This window comes from Citrus sinensis, chromosome 7, assembly GCF_022201045.2.
Source record: "Citrus sinensis cultivar Valencia sweet orange chromosome 7, DVS_A1.0, whole genome shotgun sequence".
NCBI classification, from domain to species: Eukaryota; Viridiplantae; Streptophyta; class Magnoliopsida; order Sapindales; family Rutaceae; genus Citrus; species Citrus sinensis.
In genome coordinates this window covers 5,595,059-5,622,089 of record NC_068562.1, presented here as the reverse complement: position 1 = coordinate 5,622,089, position 27,031 = coordinate 5,595,059, and the positions used below count along the sequence as shown (strand labels likewise).

General features: G+C 33.9%; 3 protein-coding genes across 3 annotated transcripts; 2 read left to right on the top strand and 1 right to left on the bottom strand.

Moving 5' to 3' along the window:
- Positions 1-2,049: 2,049 nt before the first annotated feature.
- On the bottom strand, positions 2,050-3,102 carry LOC102629046 (classical arabinogalactan protein 2). The gene has a single exon (XM_006466218.4). It carries the CDS (start codon positions 2,842-2,844, stop codon positions 2,389-2,391), a length of 456 nt encoding a protein of 151 aa, XP_006466281.2. The 5' UTR covers positions 2,845-3,102; the 3' UTR covers positions 2,050-2,388.
- Positions 3,103-10,508: 7,406 nt separating this feature from the next.
- LOC102629333 (uncharacterized) lies at positions 10,509-12,566 on the top strand. Its single transcript, XM_052445015.1, has 6 exons — positions 10,509-10,955; positions 11,070-11,168; positions 11,273-11,314; positions 11,438-11,582; positions 12,040-12,141; positions 12,280-12,566. Exons 1-6 carry the CDS (start codon positions 10,584-10,586, stop codon positions 12,333-12,335), a joined length of 816 nt encoding a protein of 271 aa, XP_052300975.1. The 5' UTR covers positions 10,509-10,583; the 3' UTR covers positions 12,336-12,566.
- An 859-nt stretch (positions 12,567-13,425) lies between these two features.
- LOC102629618 (GLABRA2 expression modulator) lies at positions 13,426-16,891 on the top strand. The gene is made up of 4 exons (XM_006466220.3): positions 13,426-14,080; positions 14,179-14,280; positions 15,478-15,749; positions 16,401-16,891. The coding sequence occupies exons 1-4, from the start codon at positions 13,675-13,677 to the stop codon at positions 16,587-16,589; spliced, it is 969 nt and encodes a 322-aa protein (XP_006466283.2). The 5' UTR covers positions 13,426-13,674; the 3' UTR covers positions 16,590-16,891.
- The last annotated feature ends 10,140 nt before the right edge of the window (positions 16,892-27,031 follow it).

Sequence of the window (27,031 nt, the reverse complement as noted above, 5' to 3'; positions counted from 1 at the left end):
TAACCACGAGGTATCCTGGGGAGGCACCTTTAAGCCCGTACCACAACCTAGATTAGAAATTCCCGCTCGAACCGGGAGTCACATGTTCTCCCAACAAAGACGACTTCCCTACGACTCGAACTGTGGAGCAAACCCAGTCAAGCCACTTAAAGGGACTCCATTGCCAATGGAGCTAATACTTTGTTGGTTATAAAATAGATAAGGATTCAACGTTCAATTTTTTTTTTTTTTTTGGATGTTGAGCAACGAATCAATGGTTGTTTAGCAACATAAATGAGAAAGATAGAAAAAAAAATTATGACCATTAATTAAATGCTCAGCAAAATCTTAATCCCTATAAAATATACATAAAAATATGTAAAACTTGTTCATTTTTTGTTCTTTATAAAATAACTGTATTATTGAGATTTGGGAAGGTAAAACCCATCTAAATTCAAATCTCGGTAAAGTAAGGAGCTTAAATTTTTATATGAGTTTGTACCACTCTCTACCCTTATAATAAATGTATATTAAAAACAAAAAAAAAACTTAAAAATGTTCTTCGGAGGCTGTTTTACAAAAGTAACGTTCATAAACCACATTTGTTTCTCGGTTTCCTTTGTTTTCAAAGTGATCCTCAACGTACCCACTCTATTGCTCAAGACACCAACCCCAAGATGAGTGCAAAAGAGGCTCCGGCTTATTTGGAAAAGGGCCAACGTTCGGGTACGTATTCGGCAAATGAAAGTAGGCCCAACTTTACGAAGAAAATTAAAGATTGGTTACAGAGTGAAAACGGGCTTTGCAGCAGGAGCTAACATATCCTACTTGACGAAGAGAGCAGAAAGGAGTTTTGAGACTCAGAAGAAGTGGAGGATATAAATATATCTCCTCGGGCTGGCCATTTAGCACGAACCATGTCAGCTTAAAGATGAGTAGTGGTAGTGACTGCATGGACCGGAATTGATTGCTGAATGTTGAGAAGGGATATTATTCAGCCAGCCAGCAGCAGATTCAACGAAAGGATAGAAAATAGATGAGAGGGAAGAGAAATTTAAAAAGAAGAAGAAGTTATTTTAAGCCAAATTATTTAACGAGCAACATTACACTTGGAAAATTATGATACAAAGTTTGTAATGTCAATATGTCACTGACTAATAAATATGTTAATAATTACAAGAGTTTGTCTTGTTGTACTAACCCCCCCCCCCCCCCTCTCTCAATTACACTTAACAAAACTATGTCAGTACGAAGTTTGTGAATTGTTTTAACTCAAATTGTTTAATGAATACTTTTGCGGTTAGAAAATTATGATACCAAGTATGACCTGTCATCTGATAATAGAGCCAGGTGAATAATTAATTACAAGAGTCTTGCTGTTAAAATACTTTCGCTCTCAACCAATCCCGTTGTAAATCTCTATTAATTAAAGGAAAGAAATGAAAAATAAAATAAAATAAAAGTTGAAAACAACCTGCCAAAGGTGGGAAATTAAAAGGTTTTCAATTTTGTTAAGACAAGAAAGCCAATTTGACCACATACGGGTGAATCAAGCACATTCTATATTCCGATATGAGTTGGATCACATACAAAGTGCCACGAAGGATAGCAAGTGCTATGCACAATATAATTAGCTTGCCTAAAATAAATTACGTGATACGCTAAAACTTGAGCTGGTAGCTTCGTTGTCGGTGTTAATGGCGATGACGGTTGGGCGGTCCACGTTAACGATCTCTTTAACGGGGTCAAAGTTAAATACTTAAACAATCAACCATATTTTTGGGTTTTGGCATCTATAATGTAGCCAAATATAAAATGCACTCATGCAAAATTGGTCAATAAAACAAGAAGTCATACATATTCCGAAATGGTTTTTGCTATATGTTAAAATCCGAACATAATTTTTTTTCCGTTTCAAATTTGGTGTCATTTATGATTATTTCACAAAGTTATGATTGATAATTGCTAAATAAAAAATATAGGATATAATTAAGCTCCAAAATTTGAAAAGATGCAGAGGGTAATTGGATTTGGATCAAATAACGGACATGGAAAATTAAATCACAAAAATAAAAGAATAACAAACTGTTTTATTTAAAATAAAATTATTAGATATACACCAGCCAAAATCCAATCTCTACAGTCATCCACTCTCCCACGGTCCCACCCATCATCAGAAGATCAAAACACGTGCGTCGCTAACCCCCCGGCGGTCAAACCCGATACAGAAGAATCATCAATCAGTAATAATCGCGATCAACAATCAGCAGCGAACAAATGAATCCATGAAAACACGAAAATAATATAAAGAAAAAGTATTTAAAAAAAACACTACTCATCGACAAACAAATAAGAATAACAGATCTAAAATTAAAGCCGATAGAAGATAGACCGGAAATCAAATAAATTCTAAGCCATGACAAGGGCGAAGAATGTTCCGGCGAGAGCAGTGCCGAAGATAGCAGCTCTGTTGACCCAACCGTCGACGAAGCTACCACCGGGCTGGTTATCAGCAGGAGTCGACTCGCTTCCGGGTGCATTAGCTGAAGGTGTGATGGAGCCAGGGGTGGGAGCCGGTGGAGGGGTTGCAGATGGGGTTGGTGCTGCGGTGCCTGGAGCTGGGCTTGGAGGTGTAGTTGCTGGTGCTGGTGATGTTGATGGGGATGGCGACGGTGATGGCGTTGGCGTTGGCGTTGCCGGTGCAGGTGCTGGTGATGGAGTTGGCGATGGAGTCCTTGGTGCCGGTGCCGGAGCGGTTGGTGTCGTTGACGGTGAGGGTACCGGTGCAGCACCCGGTGCCTGGGCCATGCAAGAGGTGGCCAAGAGACCCAAGAAGAACAGTACTTTAAGCATTGAAGAATTCATTTTCTTCTTCTTTAAAGATTCGAGATGGCGGAGAGACGGAGAGAGAATATGGAAATAAAAAAAAAAAAAAAGAGAGAGCTTTTTGAGCGTTTGTGAATTGTGATTGTGAGCGTGGAAACTGAAAAGGGGAGTGAATGTGTGTATATATATTAAAAATAATCGGAAATGAGGAAGTGCGGGGGGTTGGAAAAGAGAGCAAAAAGATTAAAATTCTCTCAGTAATCAATAACGCTAACAGATTCCTCCAATCGTTTAAACTATCTGTACCTATTTATATACATAAAAATACAAGCACGCACATATTATACGATAGGCTAGTTAGGCAATGGTGGTGTGAATAATTAGATTTTATTTTACTTCCTTTCTATGAAGTTTCTTTAAGGATGGGATATAGACGCGGCTTCTGAAAGCATCAAATCAGGAAATGACACCTGTCAAAATTGGGCCATTTTAATTAAGTTTGATTGTGTTGCTAAGTCAGGTTTTTGGCCAGATTTGTTTCTTAATTTGACGATAATGCCACTAAGATTGGACATGTGTCGGTTAATCAAGTTCAGTAAGATGTCTCTTTCTTGACAAATCATAAAAAAATTTGGTCACCTTCTCTTCACAGACTGTCCTCCGCGTTAACCTTTTCCTTTCAACGACTCCAAGCCCAAGCGTGGTCGGTGTCATTTTACAGGAATACCCTCTCTTTCCAACTTGATAATATCTTAATCATAATCATTTGACCACAGTTTCCTCAAGTAATCAAAAATCAACATAGACTTGTCTAAAGTGTGAGCAGTAAGACATTAAAAAACGGACGTGGCAAATACGGAATTCATCATCAATATGATTATCAGAAACCAAGTCTAATCAAAAGCTTCGCTACACGTGTCAGAAAACTGTGCTTTTGAAAGAGACCATCTGCTGTATCGCAGAGATTTTCCTACTTTATGTGGAGTTTCAGATTTTTACTTTCTTTTTTTTTTCTCCTTTTTTTTTTAAAGATTAAATTAGCTGTGCCTTAGAGCCGTTCTGTGGAAGATAATTGTGGAGAGAGAAAAAAATATATTAAAGTAAGCTCTTCAATTGGAGAACAACTAGCATGTTCAATTTCTGTGCAAAAAATGTTCATGTCCTGTTGTCGTGCTCGAACATGGATGACTGTGACGTGTTATTGTGATGGACAATTGTTTCGAGGAACTATACACTTGCCCTGCTAAGAAGCCACGTGTTAACGTTCTAGTGTGACAACCACGTGTCGAGTTGGGACAACTGTTGTAATGGTTTTCTATGCATCAGAAATTTATAGACAATGGGATCGAAATAAATTAGTCAATCCCACCGTATAATTCAAGTTGCCTAAATTACAAAATAGAGAGCTGGCAAAAGCTGGCAAGAATTAATTAGATTATATCCAAATTTTGAGAATATAAGCATATGCAAGACAATCATTTGTTTTCATTGCTCGCTCGGAAAGTGAAAATGGTTTTTTTTTTTTTTCCTTATTAAGGGAACTCTTGAATTAGACTCATTTTGGGTACCCAAAAATATTATAGGTTCCACTTTCTATATATAAAATTGGATGGTGTTAAGATAGCCAACCTTACATAATCTTTTAATAAACTTGTGATTTTTTTAATGATTACTTACAAAAGTATTATATCATTTTCAATCCACCATTTTAAAACACATTATTATTTAATTAACTTCATTACCTATTTAGGCTCCATTTGATATGGTTTTTTTTTATAAATAGAGCTTATTTAAATAGAGCTTTTATAAAAAAAAAATTAGTTGTTTAGTTGTCAATGAGAATTTTTATTAAAAGTTATAAAATTACTTTAATAACAAGTTATTTAAAGTTGTGTTATGAAGAAATAAAAAAGATTATGAAATAAAGAAATGCTATTTTAGACATTTTAATCTTTTAAAAAAGCTTTCAACCTCTGCTGTTAAAAGTCTAAATTTAAGTTTTTACTAGTAGAGGCAAAATAACTTATTTAATATTCAAAAGCTTTACTCAAAAACAACTAAATAACAACAAAAAATTTTGAAAAGAGCTTATCAGATTAAACAAGTACTTACGGTTATTAGATAAACCATACATAACAGGCACTTAGAGAAAAAACATTATAATGTATTAGACTTAGCTATGAAACTGCCAATAAATTTGATATAAATATTAAAATACTTTTAATGTACTTACATGGTTGAAATATAATTTGTATTATAATTGAAGCGATAATTTATGTGTTATTTAATAAATAAATAATATTATAAAATCAGTATAATAATAATAATAGTATAAAGTCAACAATCACATAATGCAAATAATCAATTATTGATGTTTTAATCGGTATATAATCTATGTTTAATCAGTATATAATTCATGTATCACAATCATATTAATGTAGCGTTATTGATACTAAAAAAAATTAACCAAAAAAATAACACAATTAAACGTGATAGTTAACATTAAGCAAAAGTCTTGGCAGCTCAAGAAACAATTTATTAGAATGATACTAAACGTTTGGAATTTAAACTTAAAAACCCATACAAGAGAGAATGAGATTAAATTACCATTAGACAATACTTTAAAAATCCAACACAAGAGATAAAACCATATGACTAAGGCCCACAGAGATTCATGTTACAATAGAATAAGTCAATATCTTTTTCTTTTTACAAGGTTAACCGTCAAAATAAGATTTCGTTTTGGTTTTCCTTTTTTGTACTTATGCCCAAGAACAAATTATTATTTACTAGAAATTGAACATTTCCTTCCAAACGTCACATTCTAATTTATGACTTTGATCCAGATTGCTAACATTAAACATAAAATTAACACATTAATCCTTAGAACCAAAAAGTAGCAAATGGGAGATAACATGTTCAAATTCAACATATTCTAAGAGATTATAACGTAATTGCTCGCACTCTAATCAGTAATGATACTTATATTTAAAAGGAGATCCCTTAAATTACATATAATGTAACTTACATCCACTCATATAAACAGTAAATAATATAAAATTTACTTACTATTTATGTGAGTAGTGTAAACTAGATTACATGTAACTTAACACATGCCTTTAAAAGGATTCATTTCCCTCTCAAGTCTCAAATTATGTTTGTATTCGATTTAAGGGGAAACCTGTGGTGCAACTGTGGTACCGTACCACAGTTGCATTCAGTCATTGGATGTCAGTAGACTCCACCAATGTAAATGCTTCTAATAATTTGATACAATTATAAAACAGTACTACAGTGCCCTAGTCTGATGCTCGATTTAATCAAAATAAATTAATCATTCCCATAACATTGATATTGATTTGATGCTGCATTTAATTCCCAAAGCAACAAGCGAATTTATTCATTTGGTTTTCGTAGGAACACGATAAGACTGGTTCGACTGCTAGAAAACTGTGTGCTCTGCCTTTACGTATTCGTGACACAAGAATTTTGTGAAAAGATGGTGCGGTGGTGAATTTAGGCACACGTATAACAAAGGAACTGGACGCGCAAAGCAACAAATTGAAAATGGACAAACGTAGGCACATTGTATTCCGTGCGCTGTGGGGATCGATCGATTTTTCAACTCTGTAACAGCTCTTTGGCACTAATCTCTCATCGGATTGCTGGATCATTCTTCAAGTCCCAGCCAAACGTTTGTTAGACGGAATCTTTCCATTTTAGATTCGTCACGAGTTACTATCATAATTAGTCAGTTCTATTCCTTTGTTTATCTCTTCATTGTTCTTTATTGATTAACTTTTTCCTTTCTTTCTTTTTTAAAATTATCTTTACATATTGTCAATTTTACGTTTAGAATCATTCTTCTCTCAATATAGTAATGGTTTACGTTTTAGATGCTACCAATGAATGAACGACCAGTTGCTTTGTGTTTAATACAGACCCTCAACCTTCTTTTATACGGCAGAGAACCGGAGTATGCAGATAAGGAAATACTTTGTCAAAGGTTAACATACTTCGCGGCTGTGAAGATCTAATCTAAATGATTTTTTTCAAGTAAAAAATTTAAGTAGACAGTCTCATTAAGGAAAACAAAAAAGAATTTTATTATTGAAAGATATTAAAATATATTATACAACCACTTTATTTATAATTGAATAAATTCACTAAGTTAACTGAATTCAAATATGAAAACTGAATCCTACCTAAACAATAATAAATGGAAAAAAAAATGTTGATAACATACCAAATAATGTACACTCTAATAAATTTTAGTTGACAAGAATTAAAATACTCGCTAAAATAACTAAACCATTACGTAATCGTCCTACATGAAGTAATCAAATTATCTCAGCTTTTTAATTTTGAGACAATAAAGGTGGGGTGACAACAATATGGCTCTTAAATAAGCCATCTAATAGTTTTAAGGATTAAATGATGATAATCTACAAGTATTAAGGTAAAATAGCCAACCTAAAGTTGTATTTACATAGTTTCTGTTTTTTTATTATTTTAAATTGTACTATTTGCATACTCGATTTCAACAATTAGCCCAGGGTAAAGAAACTGATAAACGGAAAGGGGGGGAAAAAAAAAAGGGGGTAAAGAAACATGTTTATCGCAGACAACCCCGGCCAATTACGTAGGCCCAACTACTTGAATCGTAAAACTAGCCCCTAAGTTATAATGGGCTAATATTCTTAGTACATCCAACAACATTTAACCACAAACTGTTTGTTAAGGTTGCCAGTTGCTACCTCTTTAACTTTTTCGTTTGGGAGATGGGACATAGCGGAAAATTTAAGCCCAAGACCTCTCCCAATCAGCTGCGGATTCAATTTATTCTCACACTTAAATGGTGGTTTCTGGAAGTACAATTGCTATCGACAAACATTTGTCTACGGAAATAACTATCGTTGTCACATCGCACGTAGCAAGTGCATGGGATGATGGGAATGAAGTCCAAAAGTAGATTTGTGAAACTCATTTGTTTTAATTGAGCGGCCGTTGTCCTTAACCAAAATGCTCGTTCGTTCAATAAATAAAATAACTAAGAAGAAAATGCTCCTTGTATTTTGTTGTTGGTGTTTGACCTGCAGCCTCATTAAAGCCTTTAATTTGTATGTTCGGAACCACCCAACGCTCCAGTAACAACAAAAACAATTAGAATACAGAACAGAAACGACAAACAAATTATACATTATGGGAAAACCGATAAATTCTGTGTCTTCAGGCGGTAGTTGTTCGGAATAAGCTTGGTAAACCCAATCAATTTTTAATCCCATGCTCGTATTCAGTGAAAAGAGTTATTACCTGGCGAAACTCCGTATGTAATTACCAATATTAATTTATGTTAAAATGGCGATAAACCGTGAATATGATATGCAAATAGCGCTGCTACACACACCGGGTCAAACCCCGAGTCGCGCCCCGAGTTGTGAAAAACGACGTCGTTTTATTTTGTTACTTTTCCTTTTAATTTCAGCCGAAAAAGGTGGGCAGCACGTGGGTGAGCATATGCTTCAATTAATTTCAAACCAAAACGACGTTGCCAGCATATGCTTTATCCTTCTTTTTGCTTTCAACCACAACACTCGGCTGAGTTACAAAACTTCCACAAACTGCAAACTGCAAACTACAATTTATATTTTAATAAAGACTCTGTAGAAGGTTAAATTAAATGAGAATTCTAGTATTTTACCCAAAAAAAAAAAGAAAAAAATGTCACGCTCCATCTCAAGGCACTGAAAATTCAATAATCACTTCCAGCAGTAACAATTCCAGCACCAATAATCATTTCCCAATCAGCCAAATAATTTAAAATTATCAAACAATAAGTCCAATAATCACTTCCAGCAGCAACAATTCTAGCATTAATACTCAATTCAGACACCAATAATCATTTCCCAATCAGCCAAAATCTCAATCAACTAACTTTGTGAGTGGATGAGGATGGTCGCGTGACTGTCGGTGATGGTAACAGAGACCTCGATCATGTGATGGCAATGGTCTGTCGTCTGTGGCTCGTCCATCATCGGGCGTGAGAGAGTGCATTCGTGTTTGCAGGTGCATAACTATTGCAACTGTTGTACAAAAAGTAAAAAGCCTCGATCGCGTGAAAACGAAAGGAAAAATGCGTCGAAATGGTACGTTTTCAATTATTCTCAAAACGGTTTGTTTAATTCGGGGTGCGAGTCGGGGTTAAAATCCGGGGAAATAGCTTTTTCGGATATGCAAAAGGAAAATTCGGTTTGTTTAATTCGTAGCCCGAGTGGCCAGGGCTGCTGCCCTCCAACTTGGAGGGCAGCAGTTCGAACCCCCACAAAAGCATTGTGGGGGTATTTCCTTCCTCAATTAATTTGAGTGAAGGTAGTCTTCTCCCTTACCCATGAGTGAGGAGTAGACATCCCTCGAATAGCATTGATGTCTGGGCAGAGCTCCATTAGCATTGATGTCAGTTGGTCCCAGTAATAGTCTGATTTGTAAATATCAGTAATAATCTCATGTATATGAGTTGTAATCTGAGCAATAGTCTCGTGTAATCAAAAAAAAAAAAGGAAAATGATGTTTGCCCCGGGTCAAACCCCGAAAATAAGTTAAACGACATCGTTTTGATTTTTTTTTTCTTTTTAGCTACTCCAAAACGGCAACGTTTCTGATGACAATTTTAGAAGAATAAAATCTCTTCCTCTTCGTTTTCGTTTCTTTGTTTCACCTAGGAAAGCAACAGAGAGAAGAGCAAGTTTCTTCGTCTTTGTTTCACCTTGTAACATCTTGAAAAAGCAAACTAAACTTCTGCTCAAATTTCCACTTAAATCACAATTTCATCTTGTAGTTTTCTGAAAATCAAAATATAGATAATTCTTCCTACAGTTTCATTCTAACAACTCAAATAAAAAGCCCAGAAACTAGAATCAAACTTTACAGAAAGCAAAATGCACAAAAAGTCAAACAAAGCGAGTCTAGTTAAGCTTTACTTCAAAAAAACAAACTGGTAATTAACCCGATTAATACACATTATAAAAATCATGTAAGCAAATGCACCATCAGAGAGACTCAGGGGAGTGATTAATTAACAAAAATAAGAATAATAATTCCAACATTTGTACAGTATAGCTTCGAAAATTCAAACTTTCAGGGACAATGTTCTTGCTCTGCCGAAACTTCGCAGCTGTTGTTGGTCTTGTTCCGTCCAAACTCAGCTTAGAGTTTCGGCTTTCAACGACAAATATCGCAGCTGCTGTTAATCACTTTCTTCACTAAATGGGTGCGTTCTGCTGTGGATCCCGAAAGCCTACACCGCGGTCGAGGAAGGAAAGTAACGATTTTTTCGGCTTTCGAAAAGAAGAAACGAATCGCGTTCCCAGCTGCTGGATTCTTTCAGGGACAATGTTCGCGTTTTGGATTCTTTCAGGCGCGTTTTAGATTCTTTCAGGGACAATGCTCGCGTTTTGCAAATGGTAAGTGAAACGAAAATGGTAAGTCAAAACGGCAACGTTTTGGAGTAGCAAAAAAGAAAAAAAAAAAAACACATCAAAACGACGCCGTTTAAATTATTTTCGGAGTTTGACCCAGAATTTAACCTGGGCAAACATCAACACTCTATGCAAAATTCAAGGTAGTGGGAATAACAACCCCCACGTCCCCCGAGTTTTGCAGTTTAAAAAAAAAAAGAAATAGAAAAAACGCTGCCTAAAATATTGAAAGAAAAGACATTAACTTCCCTTCATAAAGACATTAAATTCTCTTCTTTTTTCAACACAAAGGCACAATACAAAATGGCATTGCTGGTCAATCATCATGGTTGGTCAAAATTAGCAGACAGCTTCGCCCATCAAGTAAATTCGGTGAAAATTCCACCACCACCCATGCATACTATTGTTGCAGCAGCAGAGAAACTTAAGAAGTTCACAAAAATTAACAGAGGAACCATAATGGAAAATGGAATCCCAAAAAAACCCAGAATTTTGTGTCTCCACGGATTCAGGACAAGCGGTGAGATCCTCAAGAAACAAATAGGAAGATGGCCCGAATCCATACTCCGAAAGCTCGATCTTGATTTTCTTGATGCTCCATTTCCTGCGCTTGGAAAATCAGATGTCGAAGCCTTCTTCGATCCCCCTTACTACGAATGGTACCAAAGGAATGAGGTAATTCTTCCTTAGATCTTTATTTCCCACAAAACTTGATTTTTCATCTTTACACATTTTAATTTAGATTATTTTGCTGCAAGACCGGTGACAGCGACTGTTTTCTTACTGTAGGATTGTACTCAGTATATAAACTTTGAACAGAGCATTGCATATATTGAAGATTACATGGTAACGCATGGTCCTTTTGATGGTTTGCTGGGCTTCTCTCAGGTGGGCACCTGAGAACTTGAACTATTTTTGGTTTTATTTTCTTCGAGTTTATTGCTACTTGCCGCAGTTGTGTTCGGTTTCTAATTTGACCGATGAGATTTTAGGGAGCATTTATAGCAGCTGCTTCACCAGGGATGCAAGCAGAGGTAATTGAGATGTCAATTATTATTGTTGCTTAATTTTATCCCGTTCCTAATTTTGAGGAGGAGAACAAGATTTGAAGATTTTTTTTTTTTTCCCACTAATGTGCTCAATTTCTGAAACTGTAGGGAGTGGCTTTTACTAAAGTACCAAAGATAAAGTTTGTGATATTAATAGCAGGGGCTAAATTCCTAGGATTCAAGTTTGGGCAGCCTAAGCTTGCGGTTAATGCATTTTCATCCCCAGTTCAGTGCCCATCTCTTCATATTATAGGTCAGCACAAGATTCAAAAACTCTGCATAATTTCTATTGTTTACAAGCTTCCAAGGAAAGAATACAAGATTAAGCTTATGGTGTCAATCATTAATCTTGAAGCTTAATTGCTCTTATCATTTTTCAAGGCATTGTCACATTTCAATTTTCAAGTCCACATGTTCCTGCTACGTGTCAGGGAAAATTTGTAATGAACCATTACATGATTGTATTTTCAGTGCTGTAACAATAGCTTGTCTACAAAAGGTACAAAGAAAAGAAAAGGAAACAAGATTATATAACGCTTACAATTAGATTTAGAACAAATTTCCATGAAACAAAAAAGACTAGAGCAGATGTATCATTTTGTTATCTCTGAATACGCATAATTTTTCAATAATGTGGGAAGGGAAGTTTATAAGAGCTGGAGACATAATCACTTTTAATTGACGAGCATGATATGTGGATTGTGGTGCAGGAGAAAATGATTTCTTGAAGGAGCAAGGAATGGCTCTCCTGGAATCGTTTGTAGACCCTGTTGTGATTTATCACTCCAAGGGGCACACTATCCCGAGAATTGGTGAGTTCTTTCTTTCTTTGATAAAGCTTATGGTATTAATATCTCACTTCATTGCATCAATTTGCAACAAGACTCTTTAAAAAAAAAAAAGAGTTGCCTGATCTAATTTTGAACTGCCTCTGTCTATTATGTGCACAGATGAGAGAGGCCAAGAGACGATGCTCAGTTTCATCCAGAAATTTCAAATGATATGATGCAATCATGCACAATGATGATGCCTTTGGTGATTTATTATCGTTCCCCTTTCATGGAACGTAATAATATAATATAACACCTTTCTTTTTCATTGTTGCATCAAGGGTGTTCGAACAAATCTCTGCTTTTTCACCAGATAAAATATATCTTTTTAAGATGATGGTATCCCTATTCATAATTAATAATCTTTTTCTCACAAATAAATTAATTTCCTCTTTTTTTAAAAAAAAAATTATGTACTAATAAATCCAGTTAAATATATGTTGATTATTGTATAAGAATTTCGTTTGATTAAATGTTATTACATTCAATTTTTTTACATCAATCAATCAAGTTTAAGATTTCCGAAGTTAGAATTAGACCTCTGCTTGTCTTTTTATTTTTGACATGTATTCAGTATTCACATTGAGCTTATTTGAATAATGTTTATCTTAGTAGTACAAATTAAATAAGATTAAATAGAGTATTCGCACATCTTAAGTGTCATATTCCTTTTTTTTTTTTTTTTTTTGTTTTTGGTGAAAGAATAAATTGTCCAGCAAGTAACATAAAAAATCTTTTCATGTTTGCCTTTACAAACTTTGGATACTTTTTCCTTATGAAGAAATTATCATTATATAATTTAAGAGAGCCACTCTATCTATAACTTTATTATTGCGGATGTTTAGCAATTGGCATGCTATAAAATTTGAGTTCATGCATCACTGTAAGAGTGCGCAAAAGCCGTGTATATAATTTGCTAAATGACTCTATGTATGACATTAAAATCTGATTAACCCCGGAATGTGCGTGTTGACACTACACCTGAGAATTTTTATTTTTAGATGTTGTGGGGAATAATACTCTTCGCCGATGATTTAAAAAAAGTAAAAAAAATAAATAAATAAAATTAAATAATTACTATTATTATTGGGCAAATGCTAAGTTACAATAATTGTAACATACATCTCTCATGTGAACCATACAAATTGTGGGTCTTATAATTTTGTGTGGTTCACATGAGAGATGTATGGTACAATTATTGTAACTTAGAGGCTCCCTTATTATTGTTGTTTTTAGAATGCATATGTTTTAAATTTAAAAGGCCTTACGGTCACTTAAATTACATGAAAAATAATATATTTACGAGAAAATTGATGAATGACGAGCACCGGTCAAGATAGTCCATCGAATTCTCAATCCCGCTTGGCGCTAAAAAAAGTCATCAAATTGTACGGTCATGCCCTCTAAATCCTCTCTCCCCTGTAGCGATCCGAACAGAGAACTCATAACATTTGAAAATCAAACCACTCCCAATCAAGACTCGCCACGCGCCTCCGAAGAACCTTCTGAAACAAAATGGATCAGCAACAGGCGCCCCCGAAGGCCGCAGCAGCAGACACCGACCACAACAAGACAGAGTCCCCCGCTCCGAACCCGAAACCCGATCCCAATCCCAACGGGGACGGCGATAACTGGGCGAATATCGTCGTGGGATCCGAGTCTGAGAAAGTTTCTGAGAATGAGAATCAAGCACAGCCTCAGAGTCAGATCAAGATCCAATTAGAAAGCTCCACGAATTCATCCGAACCGTCGCCAGCATCATCCGTGTCGAAGAAATCGGTGCACTGGAGCCCCGACTTGGTGACCGAATCGCACGCTCCCAATACTCATAATTACCAAAATACCATGCCCCCAATCGACGGATCCAATCCTTACGTCGCCCACACTCCTGCACCGCCCTCCAATTCATTTTCCTTCAAAGGTCCGTCCCGTATTTGTATTTTTTTTTTGTTTTTGGTTATTTTATTGAGGCGCGCCTCCTGTAAATGTTAGTTAATTTGGGATAATGATTTGAATCAGACGCGGTAGGGAGTGTGAAGGATGTGTTGGGGCGATGGGGGAAGAAAGTTGGAGAAGCGACGAAGAAAGCAGAGGATCTCGCTGGGAACACCTGGCAGCATCGTGAGTTTTCTTTCTTTTGTGTTTACGCTAATGTCATTTATCAGATAAGATACAATGAGTTTAGTATTAGAATTTACGAATGAATTGATTTCAACTACCGGTAAAATTGGGTGGGTCATGGCCTGGGGAATTTTTTGTTGCGTCTTGTTTTACTTGTGAAAACAACTTTTTGGGTTTAGTACTAACTAAACCTGATCTGAGGAAGATTGTCTGCAAGTACTAACTAATAGGTGACCGTCTAAATCTATGTGTCTACATTTCTCTGTCTCGTCTCTTGGTTGGATTTGAATTGGTGATGGGTGAAGATAGAGAAGGGGGTGGGGGAAGGTATAGAAATATTTCATAATAAGAATTCATTTGATTTGTTGTATTGGAAAAAATGAAATCATGAAGCTACCTTTTGTGAGTTTTGGCCTTGAAGTCACTATCATTTGTCCATTATAAATTTCTAGGTACACAAATATCAACCCGTGCACTTTGTGATTTATCCATTTAAAATAGGCTCTGGACTATCTCTTTGGCTCTACTTTCCTCATTTAAGGTGCCGGTAGATATATTCTGTGCTGGTGAAAATCCATATTCAATCTTACTTACTTGCCCAATATTCCGTCCTCCATTACAAATAATCAGTAATATTGTATATCTTGTAAGAATACGATTTTTTATTATCCTTGATATGAGCTGCCTACTTTACATTGCGTAGAGTTTATGCCAGTATTGTTAGGTATGAGTTTAACTTATTTATGAGATTTGTTTGTTTAACTTATTTATGAGATTTGTTTTGATCTTAACTAATTAGTTATGGTATAGATTTTCTCACGCCTTTCATTGGGTAAACCCTAAAACTAACAACTAATAAAGCATGCAATCCTCTCTAGTTGGCAACCAAAAAGAAAAAGGAGCCAAATTTTGATTAGGCTGCTATACTGAAATTGAAATTAAAGGGCAGGAAAATATAGAATGAGTCTGATTAAATCATGATATAATTCTGTCTTAACGGCTTCTAAGTCTGTGTTTGTAATCCTCAAATCTAATGGCTATAAAGTTAGGTTGCTGGTAGAATGTTGGAAAGATGAAACTTGATGGTAAATTAAGCTACTTAGTTAGTTGGCAACTGTTTTTTGTTGTAGCACTCTGTCATTCTTTGTTAGTTTTTGTCATGAAATTACTGGAATGACCCCGTTCTCTCCTAACTAGTGAAAACAAGCCCGAGCTTTGCTGATGCTGCTATGGGAAGGATTGCACAGGGAACTAAGGTTCTGGCAGAAGGCGGTTATGAAAAGATCTTTCGGCAAACTTTTGAGACAGTTCCTGAGGAGCAACTTCAGAACTCATATGCTTGTTACTTATCCACATCAGCTGGTCCAGTCATGGGAATCTTATATGTATCTACTGCAAAGCTGGCATTCTGTAGCGACAACCCGCTTTCCTATAAATCCAGTGGCCAAACTGAATGGAGCTATTATAAGGTATTTTCCTTGAGCCATATATATGAAAGAAAGGTAGTTTGGAAATCCTCATTAGACCTCCAATCCATGAGATTGTGTTTTGGACTATATCTTTTACCCTTCACATTTACAAGTTACAGGCACTTTTTTGCACAGTAGGCTCTTACTATTTGCATGTAGTTTGTTGTTCTGTTTACTTTGTTAGTCTTTCATGGTTTCAAAGATACCTACCTTTTCTTTCCTGTTCGACATGGTCAGTGAGTTTGTTGGACAGCTTCCCAGCGTCCCCTGCCTGTATAGTACCCCAACAAAACACTATTATTGTGGCACTGCACTTCGTTTTCAGTTGAGATTGCATTTGTCTCTTAACCTATGTTACAGAAAACATTATACAAATTTTTTACTTAGAATTGTGTGCTCTATGTTGTAATTTGGGTCGGCCCATACAAGAGCAAATGGTGGTTGATGTTTTCAAGGGAAAATACATTCATGTTAATCCTTTCTCTTAAGTTTCCAATATTTACTTCATATATTGTTTTCCAAAACACAAACACCCCCCCACCCCAACCCTTTTTTTTTGGGTGATAGACTGTTGGCTTTTTTGTTTTTTCTCTTTTTTTTATTGTTGATTATCTTGTGGCAATTACTGATGCTTTTCTCTGCTTAAAATAGGTAGTTATCCCATTGCATCAGCTTAGAGCAGTTAATCCTTCGTCAAGCAGAAACAATCCTGCTGAAAAATATGTCCAGGTTATCTCCATAGATAATCATGAGTTTTGGTTCATGGGCTTCTTAAACTACAACGGTGCTGTGGAATGGCTACAGGGAGCTTTGGAGGCTCGCAACCTAGAATCTGTGTGACTTGATTTGGCTTGCGGTTTCACTCTATTGTCTGATGTTCCCCATGGAACTGTGAAATTTTCATAATGCATGCGTCTCCTCTGTGGGAACTAAAATTAGGTAAACAATAGAGATTATATTGTATCAGGGATATAGTAGAAAAATATGTTGACTTTTTTTTAGTCCATGTGATTATTTTGCATGCTACAGCTTGTCAGGAAGCTTTATATTGTATCCAATCTGTTTCCAAATGAGCTAGTTTAACATTGCTTTCTCATTATGTATTTATTTTTTATTCATTAAATGGCTAACAACATTTGGAATATGACTGTAAGATGTATTTTAAGCCTAATTGTTCTATTTTCATTAGCGTATGTCATGATAGCTGAAAGAAATTCATGCCTACTTGAAAATTATAAACAAATTTACATTTGCAGAACATGCTGCAGCGGTAAATATTGTATCTGCAGGCTTTGCTCAATCGACAAATGACTGGAATTCTAAGTTATGCTGGAACTATAATGTCTCCCTCCCTTTTCATTGTCATAGTTATGGACCCAGTTGTGGATTTTGTATTGCCACTCGCCAACAGAGTTTTATTTTAAATTATTAGAATAGTAAGAGAAACGTGGAGATACTGTAGGACTTGAGGGTAGCTTTTAGCTTCTTCTGCGAATAACTTGCAGAATACAGTTGTGTTACAATTTGTAGTGTGTGTTGTTGGCAATGACAATTGATGCCGACGGTTAAATTAATGAATATTTAAGTACCGAAAAATTAAAATAAATAAATCATAGTTTGGGGATTGAGGTCTTATTATTATATAGGCTGGTGCATACAGCCCATAATTATAAGCAAAAAATGATAGAGTGGGACTATTGGCACCCCTCTAAATATCTCTTAACACCCATTTTCTTTATTAACCCCATTAAAATATTTATAAATATTATAAAATTCTTTTAACACCCCTTAAATGATAAAATTACCCTTAATTAAAACTTATTAGCGTAAACATCATTCTTTAATTATTTTTTATCTTTATTATTAAACCTCATTTCAACAATGGAGTTTCTTCTGTCCATTGCAGTCGCCGATATTAAAATTTTCGCTTGAAAATAAGAGAAAAAAATAATCCTTTTAATTTCTAAAATGTTGGATTTTAATCCCGGGTACCATCTTCATTCACTAAAGGTTGCTATAAATTACTATCTTGATCTCATCTGCCTCGTTCTATGTCTTGTTCAGTCTATTATTCACTTTATTATGAGTTTCAAAATCAGCAGCTTCACCCTCAATTTGATTCACCTCATTCTTCTTATTCTCCCATGTGGCATAAAATTCATCCCCGTCATCATTGCCGCTCATGTAATAATGATTTGCCATTGCCCTTGATGCTCTTGGATCATATTCTTCCTTTAATTTAGATTTCCACATTACATTTTCAAGATCACTAACTTGTTTCCCGAATCAAAATCTTTGTTTGTCATTTTTCTATTAAAACCAACTTCCACATTTCCCTTCTGACATTCATATTATTAAGCTCTTCCAAACTTGTCTTGCTTCCCTTTTAAAATAAAAATCTACAGCATAAAGAATTTTTAAGAAAAAAAAATATTGACATTTGAGTGTAGGATTAATTAGAAATTGTCCTATTATGTAATTTGAGTAAAGGTTAAAATTGTAAAATAATTATAGGGTTTTAATAGGTATTTGGAGGGGTGCCAATAGTCCCACTCAAAATGATATTATGATATGAACTTTGGGAATTGAGGTCTGAAATGGCCCATGGCCTATCTATGAATAGGAGGCAGGCCCTCAGATACTACACAGTTTAAAAATATTTGTCAACTCCACTTTCTTATTAAGTTTAGAAGAGCTCCAGCGTCTGTCCAAATTAAAAAAGAAAAAAAAAAGAGTTTGAGAGCTGTGCTATCATATATATTCATATTATGTTTGTAAGGTTGGGATTTGTATTCCAATAAATTATAGTAAATAAAACTCTCCGATGTTTTAATTAATCAAGTACTTCGATTAGAAAAACAAAAAAAAAATTTCCTTTGAATCTAAAAGCTTATATAAAAAAAAAAAAATTACAAAAATCTACGGCTTTACTTTCATTTTCATGCATGATTTTAGTTATGATCATTGACTTTGTAAGAGGTGGACCACCGAAATTAACCTTTCGGCAGTTGATTAAGCGACCAACGCTAATCTCCGTTAGATTGTGTTAATTATGAGCCTAGCTAGCCATAGCGTCTATATCAAAGGAACCCTCATATAAACTGTGTTTAACCTTTATAGCGTTTTTTAGATGACCCACCAACGATTTTCCAACTGCACGCGCGAACGTCGTTTCAGAAGATCACAACTCTTTTTTTTTGTTTTTTTTTGGGTTAATAAATAATAATCATCACGTCTTATTACAGTGAAATTAAAGCGACGCTTTCATTTATAAGACCTATAAAGCCAAAAGGCCGAGAAGCTTACCGTGTCTTCTCAAATTTTTTGGCACCGGCAACTAATCATAACCAGCCCAATGCTCAGTTTTAGAAACAAAGGCATTAGAAGAAATAGAAAAAAACCTGGACACAAACCACATTCTTATGCTTTACTAGCAGTTGAATTTGGTCACAGTAAAGTGCAATTCGTAGCCAATAAGTCAAGACTCTAGAGGCTAGACCCATTAATTTCTTGGCCCTTTATAATCACTTCCCAGAGTATGCCATTCTACTGTTTAAACCAAATTATTCGTCCTGATCACAAACTCTTTCATCATCATTTTCTACAATCTTTTTTTGTGGGAGTGGGACTTCAAATCTCATGCAAATCAATGTGTTTAACAGCTTTGTCGGTGACTTTTCAGTCCCAACTTATTATACACGCCATAATGTGTCTCACTCTTACTCAAAAGAATAACATCATTTTCAATAAAATCATCTTATTTCTACTTAAATTTTGTAAACTCAAAGAAACTAGCCTTCCTTTTCTTCTTTTTCTTTTTTAATAGGAATGATTGAAGGAATCATTCCTTCAATAAGCTTAAACAGTTCCACCCATTTTAACAGAACTATATTCTCATTGACAATCTTCATCATCATATAAAGTAGGACGGGTTTAGCGTCAACATAGGGCAAGTAAAGTATTATTGAACTCGCACGTTTAGATTGGAAGAATGTATATATGTAGTGGCTTTAACTGAAATTTTATACCGTACCCGACTTTTCACCCTCTGCCTCACATGGTAACTTTTGATTCAAGGAAAGAACAAGGAGCAAAAGCTAAAATTGAGAGAGTCGAAGGACAAACTGATGCAATTGTCATAAAATAACACATGATGGTGATGATGGAGAGGGAATGGGGGACGCCTAAAGGAATTCGATTGCACGCAAGAAATTAAGTGATCAGTGAAAAGAATATCAATATCTTTCTATTTAGGTGCAAGCTGGATGATAGTGGTGGAAGCAATTGACATTGTCAGCCCAAATGTAGTTGGTAATTGATTTCTTAGTCTTTATCTTTACCTCCCCTTCAAAAAATAATGAACCATTGCTTCCCATTCCCATTCACATTTTCAACCCACAAACTCATTCTCTGTTCCCTTTATCACTCATATGCAACCAACATTGAAAATTACATCCATTGTGATTGAGTTACCTTTTTTTTTTTCCATGTAAATGACATATACACTTATTTAAAAAAAAGAAAGAATATGATTTGAAAGATGACTAGTGGTTGCTGTTGATGTAAATTTTTTCTCAATGTACAGTAATCATTTTGTATTCTAAAAATTCTTCTAAATTAAGATTTGTGGTCTATGTTCTCCTTGAGGCAAATGTTTAAATCATGTCTCCAATGGTCAATCGTTCTACAAAAGTTAACAACAACCAAGGAGGGTTGGTGTGCCAGCGATAATTCTCTGACATTCAAGTCAGTTCCTTTTACCCAATTTCTACATAGAAATTTTAGAATGAGATAGATATTATTTTGGATCTCTTTTTCATCTTACCTTCAAATGTGGGACGCTTGGCCTTTATATAAGGCCAAGCATCCCACATTGATAAGTGTCCATGCATGAGGACACTTATCAATATGTGGTAAGACTTGTTCATCACAAGTCTTATTTGAAAATTTGACTTGATTCTGACCATTGACCTTTAATGGACTAAAGCTTGAATTCGACAATTATGTTGATTTCCCCAAAAAAGATTGATTTTATAACATTTTATCTATAAACAAAATTTATAAAGCTTTTGCTCATAAGCACATTGCACAAAATGTTTGCTAGCTCATAAGCTCATTCCATAAAATATTTATTTGCCCATTGGCGCATTCTATGGAATATTTGTTGGCTCGTAAGCTCATTCCGTAAAATATTTGTTAGCTTGTAGGTACATTTCATAGGATGTTTATTTGCTTCCAGACCCATTTCGTAGAATGTATATTTGTCTATAGGCACATTTCATAGAATATTCATTTACACGCAGGCTCATTCTATATAATATATATTTGCCCATAGGCTCATTCCATGTTTATTTGCTTGTAGGCTAATTTTTTAGAATGATTGTTTACCCATAGGCGCATTATGCAAAATATTCTTTTGGCCTGTAGATGCATTTTGTAGAATGTTTCTTTACTTTTAGGCTATTCTATAGAACATATATTTAAGTTCTTTAGTCATTCTTTGTCAAAAAAAAAAAAAAAAAACAATGGACCTAGGTCATTCTTTATAAAGAATGGATCTAAGTCCATCATTTGTAAAATCATGCCTTTAGTGCTTTGTCGAATACTCTCCCTTTGGAAGCTTTACTTAGAAATATTTTCTAAGTGCCTAAGTCATTTTTTTTTTTTTGTAAAGAATGGATTTAGCTTAAGTCATTTTTTTTTTTTTTGTAAAGAATGGATTTAGCTTAAGTCAATTTTATTTTTTTTGTAAAGAATGGATTTAGCTTGTTATTTATAAAGAGCGAACCTAAGTCATTCTTTATAAAGAATGGACTTAGGTTAGAATCAAGTCTTTGCTACTTTGTCGAAAACTTGACCTTTGACCATTTAGTTAGAAATATTTTTTAAGTCTTTAGGTCATTCTTTATAAATAATAGACGTAGATCATTCTTTGTAAATAGTGGACTTAGGTCATTTTTTTGTGAAAAAATAGAGATCTTTGTTTGTAGAATAACACCTTTAGCGCTTTGCCAAAAACTCTCCCTTTAGATATTTTACTTAGAAATATTTTATGAGTGCCTAGATAATTCTCTGTAAAGTATGAACCTAGGTTCATTCTTTGTAAAGTATGGTCCTAGGTCCTTTTATATAGAATCATGCCTTTTGCACTTTGTCGAAAACTTTCCTTTGGGATTTTTTACTTATAAATAAATATTTTCTAAATACCTTAGTCATTCTTTATAAATAACATATCTAGACTATTTTTTATGAAAAAAATTTGCTGAGCCGATATTTTTCGTAAGCTTTTGGGCCTTTCGTAATTTAGTCTAACAATTGCTATTTAATTTTTAAGGAAAGTTAAAAAATATATAAAATTTTAAAAGAATATCACAGATCTATTTAAGTTTTGGAATCATATAAAAAAACTACTTTTTTATTAATTCTGTGAAACCTTTAGAAAAAGATCATTATGCCTCTAAAAGTGTTTTATTATGTAAATGACTTCTTGTTGGTTTATTAAACTTTCACTAATAATTAGGGGGACGGGGGAATGAATTTATTAGGAAAATAATTATTTTATACTTGTGACATTAGCGTACATTAATGTATCTCAATGAAAAAGTGGTTTGGTGATACACTTAAAAATATTGAAATGGACCGCTAATAATTTTTAAAAAATTTGCTTATTTTTTTAAACTTTTGTTATAATTAATTAGACTGCTGATATTTTCCCTTGTCGATCTTTTCATTTTCTTCTATATATATATATAAATTAAAAACCCATTAAAAAATAAAAGAGAGGTATGATCATGATCAGTACCTCGAAAGGAAAAAAATAATTCTCATGATGAACGAAGAGAAATAAATCTTTTCTAAAATGAAATCCAAAGATATGTGTTTTGTCTCTTGCTTAATTTTGTATCTTTATGAGCTGTGAAATCCAAGAACTAATAATGATATGTAAGAAATTTTTTTTAGAAGAGAGAAGGAGCAAATGATATAAATATAAGATAACAAGTAAAAGAAAACAAAGAAAATGCGTTAATCTGTTCATATGCGGGTGATGCAAACAAGCAAGAAACAAGAAATGGGGCCACCGTTTAACTCACAGCGTTTAGATTAATAATAATAATAAAAAAAACAAAACAAAAAAACAAAAAGAAGGCTGCCAAAAAATATGGAAATGGAAATGAAGGTCGTCCCACTCTGTTGATCGTATTGTCACGATCCGTTTCCTTTTTCTCCACAAAATTTCGTCTTCTTGTTAAACATTAATTAATTTATATTCTCACTTTCGAATTTCAATATTTCATCGTCCTTCTCCTCCGTCCCGTTTTCACCTGAACTCCGAGGACTCCGTTCCGTTTACTGGTGTAATTATTATCATGATTATGTGTTCGCATGAGGAGAAACAGAGAAGGACAAGCGTTCTTGTTTGGATGTGTCTGCACTAGTGGTTTCCCGCCAGCTGACAGCACATGCACTGCACGGGAGACGACGATCCTGATCGTGTCGTTTCTGGTGCCTCTCTCTCTCTCTCCCTGTTATGTCAGAATTGACGTATCTCGCTCTCTTACGTCTGTCATCCTGTTTGGCTGTTTTTCAGGATCACATGAACCCTAGCTAATAAGAGAAATTTTTATTACTTTTTTTTTTTTTTTTTATATATATATATATATATACCAATTTACGATGTTAGCATTAGCCATTAGGTGTTTGAAAACTGAGTGCATTCTGCATCATAACAATAACAACTTCACAAATGGTGTGTAAATCGTATTAAGAAACGATTTAAGTGTTAACCGACAAAAGTCAATATAAGACTACGTATACAGATGAAATTAATAGTTAATAAATACACCCTCCGGTTGAATTATTAGCATCAAATTTGACTTTTTCTTCACGAAATCACTCCGCCACAGCCTTTCGTTGCATGCGTATTTCACAATTAATTCATTTTAACATTAAAACATTATTTGTCAGGATTTTGCCATTTTCAACTGAAAAACTATTAAGGGACCTACGTACGTACGAGCAGCCCCCTCTTAAACAATAATTAATAATACCCAAATGAGCGACACTTGGCTACACAAATCTAGGGGTTTTCTTATAATCACCATCGTGGTCCACTCCCTCTCGATTCAAGATTATCCAGCTTTAGGCTATATCTAATTTGTAGTGATGGATAACTTAAAAATTAATGGCGATAAAGATCCCTCTCCCTCTCCCTCTCCCTTAATGGTAAGAAAAATAAGCACTCCAATAATTGGTGTATTTTATCTTTTAGTACATTAAAAATTTATATTCTTTTATCCTTTAACTTGGTCATATCATTTTATTGAAACTTTATCTACTAAATGCAATTTTTTATTTATACTATTACTCGAACTCATATAATTTTGTACATGTATGTTGATTTGTTATCATCAATATCATCTTTGAGATTTATATAAACATATCACAAAAAAATCATGGCTCTTGTTATAAATAATTCACATCCAAGAGATCCTCATGATGCAGAATATCAAAACACATAAATTTCAGCAGTTTCATACAAAAACTTGTACATGTATGTTGAATTGCCAAGCACTGGATATAAATAAATTTAGCAGTATAAATAAATTTCGTATCTTTTAATTTAGTTAATGAGTTTTTCACTCTCCAAAACTCTCCCTATCTTTCTCACATAAATTCCCCCAAATGTAAAAATTCTCTCTAAATGTTTCTCTTCTTTTCCAATATTCTCTCTTTAATAAATAAATAAATATGTATGTATGCATGTATGTGAACTTATAAATAGAGAATCACTATCTAGTAAAAGAAACTTTACTTTAATATGATAAGAACTAAATTAAAAGATAAGAAAGCATAAATTTTCATTCAACAGGGTGAAAACTGATAAACATCCAAAGCTGGTAGGATTTAGTATTCATTCATTCATTCATTCAAGTTGAGATGATGTCAAGTCTTAAATTGCGTTCCGTTTCTCCCCCCCCCCTTGACGTAAAATTTTGGAATGATATACGGAAAGGACAAGGGAGAGTCAATAATGAATTGAAAGGACATCGCATTCGTAATTATCCTTAAAACCCCCTCCTCAGTCCTCACCCCACCCACCCGTTCCGTTCTAAATACTTCACAAATTAATTGTGTAGTTACAAAAATTCATAAACCAAATTTTAGTATTAGATAAGGGCAATCCTCCCCTCCTCAGTTACAATAATAATAATGATAGCAAAAGAAAAAGGCTGCAGCGCCCATTGATATATATAAAGATTAAAGGAGGGCAGCTGATCGAAGGGTAGGGGACAGGAGAAGAGGACAATGCATGCAGTCACTTCAAATGTCAATCAATTAGTCAAACATCTTGTAAACTTTAACAAAGAAATAGTGTAAGGCATGAGAGGATGGGGTTCTTGTACATGCTCTAACTACAATTATTAATAGCTATTTCTGATTTTGATGTGAGTGAATGCAAATGGACTGCATGCCCATCACCTTTTCTTTTCTTTTCTTTTTCTTTTGTAAAATAAATTATTGACATTATTTAGAATCTTCAGAAGGACATGAATTCTTACTTTACTGTGATCGTCATCTACCTGATTAACTGATTTTCAGCCTCAGATAAGGCTTCCTTTTTCTATTCAAATTAGGGACCGACATGTTTGGTTTTTTTCTTTTTTTAAAAAAAAAAAATATTATGTGAAGTATTAAATCACGTACAGTACACGTTTGAAAACTTGAACTCTGCACTTCCAGGATAAGGGGAGAAAAATAATGGACCAAACTCAACCAAAGATTCAAGGACTAGTCATCATATATGAATGTTTTGGTTATTAGGGTCTATTCAGTTCCATATTGTTATATTAATGGGTACGTATAAATATTTGAATGGAAGATGTCAAGAAAAAATCTATTTAGTTTCTATATTTTAAAATTAGTATCTATTTAGTTTTTATATTTTTTAAAATATCTCAAAACATCTCTGCCGTTAAAGTATTGATACTCCTACCGTTACTTTTTATTTCTTTTAGCTTACTTTTACAATATCACCCTTTAATAATAATTTTTTGTTTGGACATTAATAAAAATAAAATAATTAAATTACTAATTTAACCCTAAAAAATAAAAAAATTATATTAATTTTTAATTATAAAAAATTATATGCAAACTACCAAGTGTGCAAACGGTGCTTGTAAAAAAATTAATATAATTTTTTTAAGGTTAAATTAGTAATTTAATTATTATTTTTTATTAATGTCTAAAAAATTATTATAAAAGGGTAATATTATAAAAGTAAGCTAAAAGAAATGAAAAGTAACGGTAAGGGTATCAATACTTTAACGGCAATGATGTTTCGAGGTATTTTAAAAAATACAGAGACTAAATAGACACTAATCTTAAAATACATGAACTAAATAAATTTTTACCCTCTAAAATTCGACTCATTGTCAGTCAGCACCTGGCCTTCAATATATGGAGATTCAAGTTCGAAATTAGAAAATTAATAAATAAACAAACAGACACGCCCACGGAGAGACTCGAAGGTGTTGTTAGCATACTGTTATGATATTGATTTATAATCAATGTTGTTACTGTGATGACACCACCGAAATTTTACTATTTCTTTCGTATAGTTTTGAGCTGCTTCAAGTCACATTTTATGAAATTAATTTCACACAAGACACCAATCCTGGACTAATCTTAACTTTTAATTAAACCATATTTAAATTTTTTATTGGAAGCTTAAATGAAATCACCATTATATTCAGATTGTTCTAATTCCTAAGCTCTAGCTAAATTATGTTGTGACTAAAACTATGCAAACTCATCGTGAATTCAGGAGTATCTTATTTTCTCATCCCATCATTTATCGCCAAATTTAAGCAGCATGCTGTGTTCGTTTATTAAGAAACTAATAATTAAGAAAAACACATCAGTTCAATAGGTTGCATTTTTTTTTTATTAGTCATATTATGATAACTAAATCTTCTGACTACCTGAGTGAATGGATAAATACTCAAATTTTGAGGGCACTTGAGCCATTTAATTTAGAGCTAACTTAGTTAATTTTTTTTAGAATGTTAATGTAACAGTTTACTTTTTTTTAATACATACGAAACTAACATTTTGAAAAATGAATTAATAAAAATGATATTTCTAAAACAATATAATTTAAAATAATTATAATTTAAAAACATAATTCAAAACTAATAACAATTGTCAAAAATTAATTATGAATTACAAATAGTTATTTAGTGACATCATATTAAATTTTCTCTTCAATTGAGCAGTACTTC

What these genes read in the sequence shown, in the direction of transcription:
- LOC102629333 (XM_052445015.1), top strand. Translation starts at nt 10,584, where the DNA reads ATGGCATTGCTGGTCAATCATCATGGTTGGTCAAAATTAGCAGACAGC. An exon ending in GTTTGCTGGGCTTCTCTCAG is followed by an intron (nt 11,169 to 11,272) that starts GTGGGCACCTGA and finishes ATGAGATTTTAG; the next exon opens with GGAGCATTTATAGCAGCTGC. An exon ending in CACCAGGGATGCAAGCAGAG is followed by an intron (nt 11,315 to 11,437) that starts GTAATTGAGATG and finishes CTGAAACTGTAG; the next exon opens with GGAGTGGCTTTTACTAAAGT.
- LOC102629618 (XM_006466220.3), top strand. Translation starts at nt 13,675, where the DNA reads ATGGATCAGCAACAGGCGCCCCCGAAGGCCGCAGCAGCAGACACCGAC. An exon ending in CAATTCATTTTCCTTCAAAG is followed by an intron (nt 14,081 to 14,178) that starts GTCCGTCCCGTA and finishes GATTTGAATCAG; the next exon opens with ACGCGGTAGGGAGTGTGAAG. An exon ending in TGGGAACACCTGGCAGCATC is followed by an intron (nt 14,281 to 15,477) that starts GTGAGTTTTCTT and finishes TCTCCTAACTAG; the next exon opens with TGAAAACAAGCCCGAGCTTT.
- LOC102629046 (XM_006466218.4), bottom strand. Translation starts at nt 2,844, where the DNA reads ATGAATTCTTCAATGCTTAAAGTACTGTTCTTCTTGGGTCTCTTGGCC.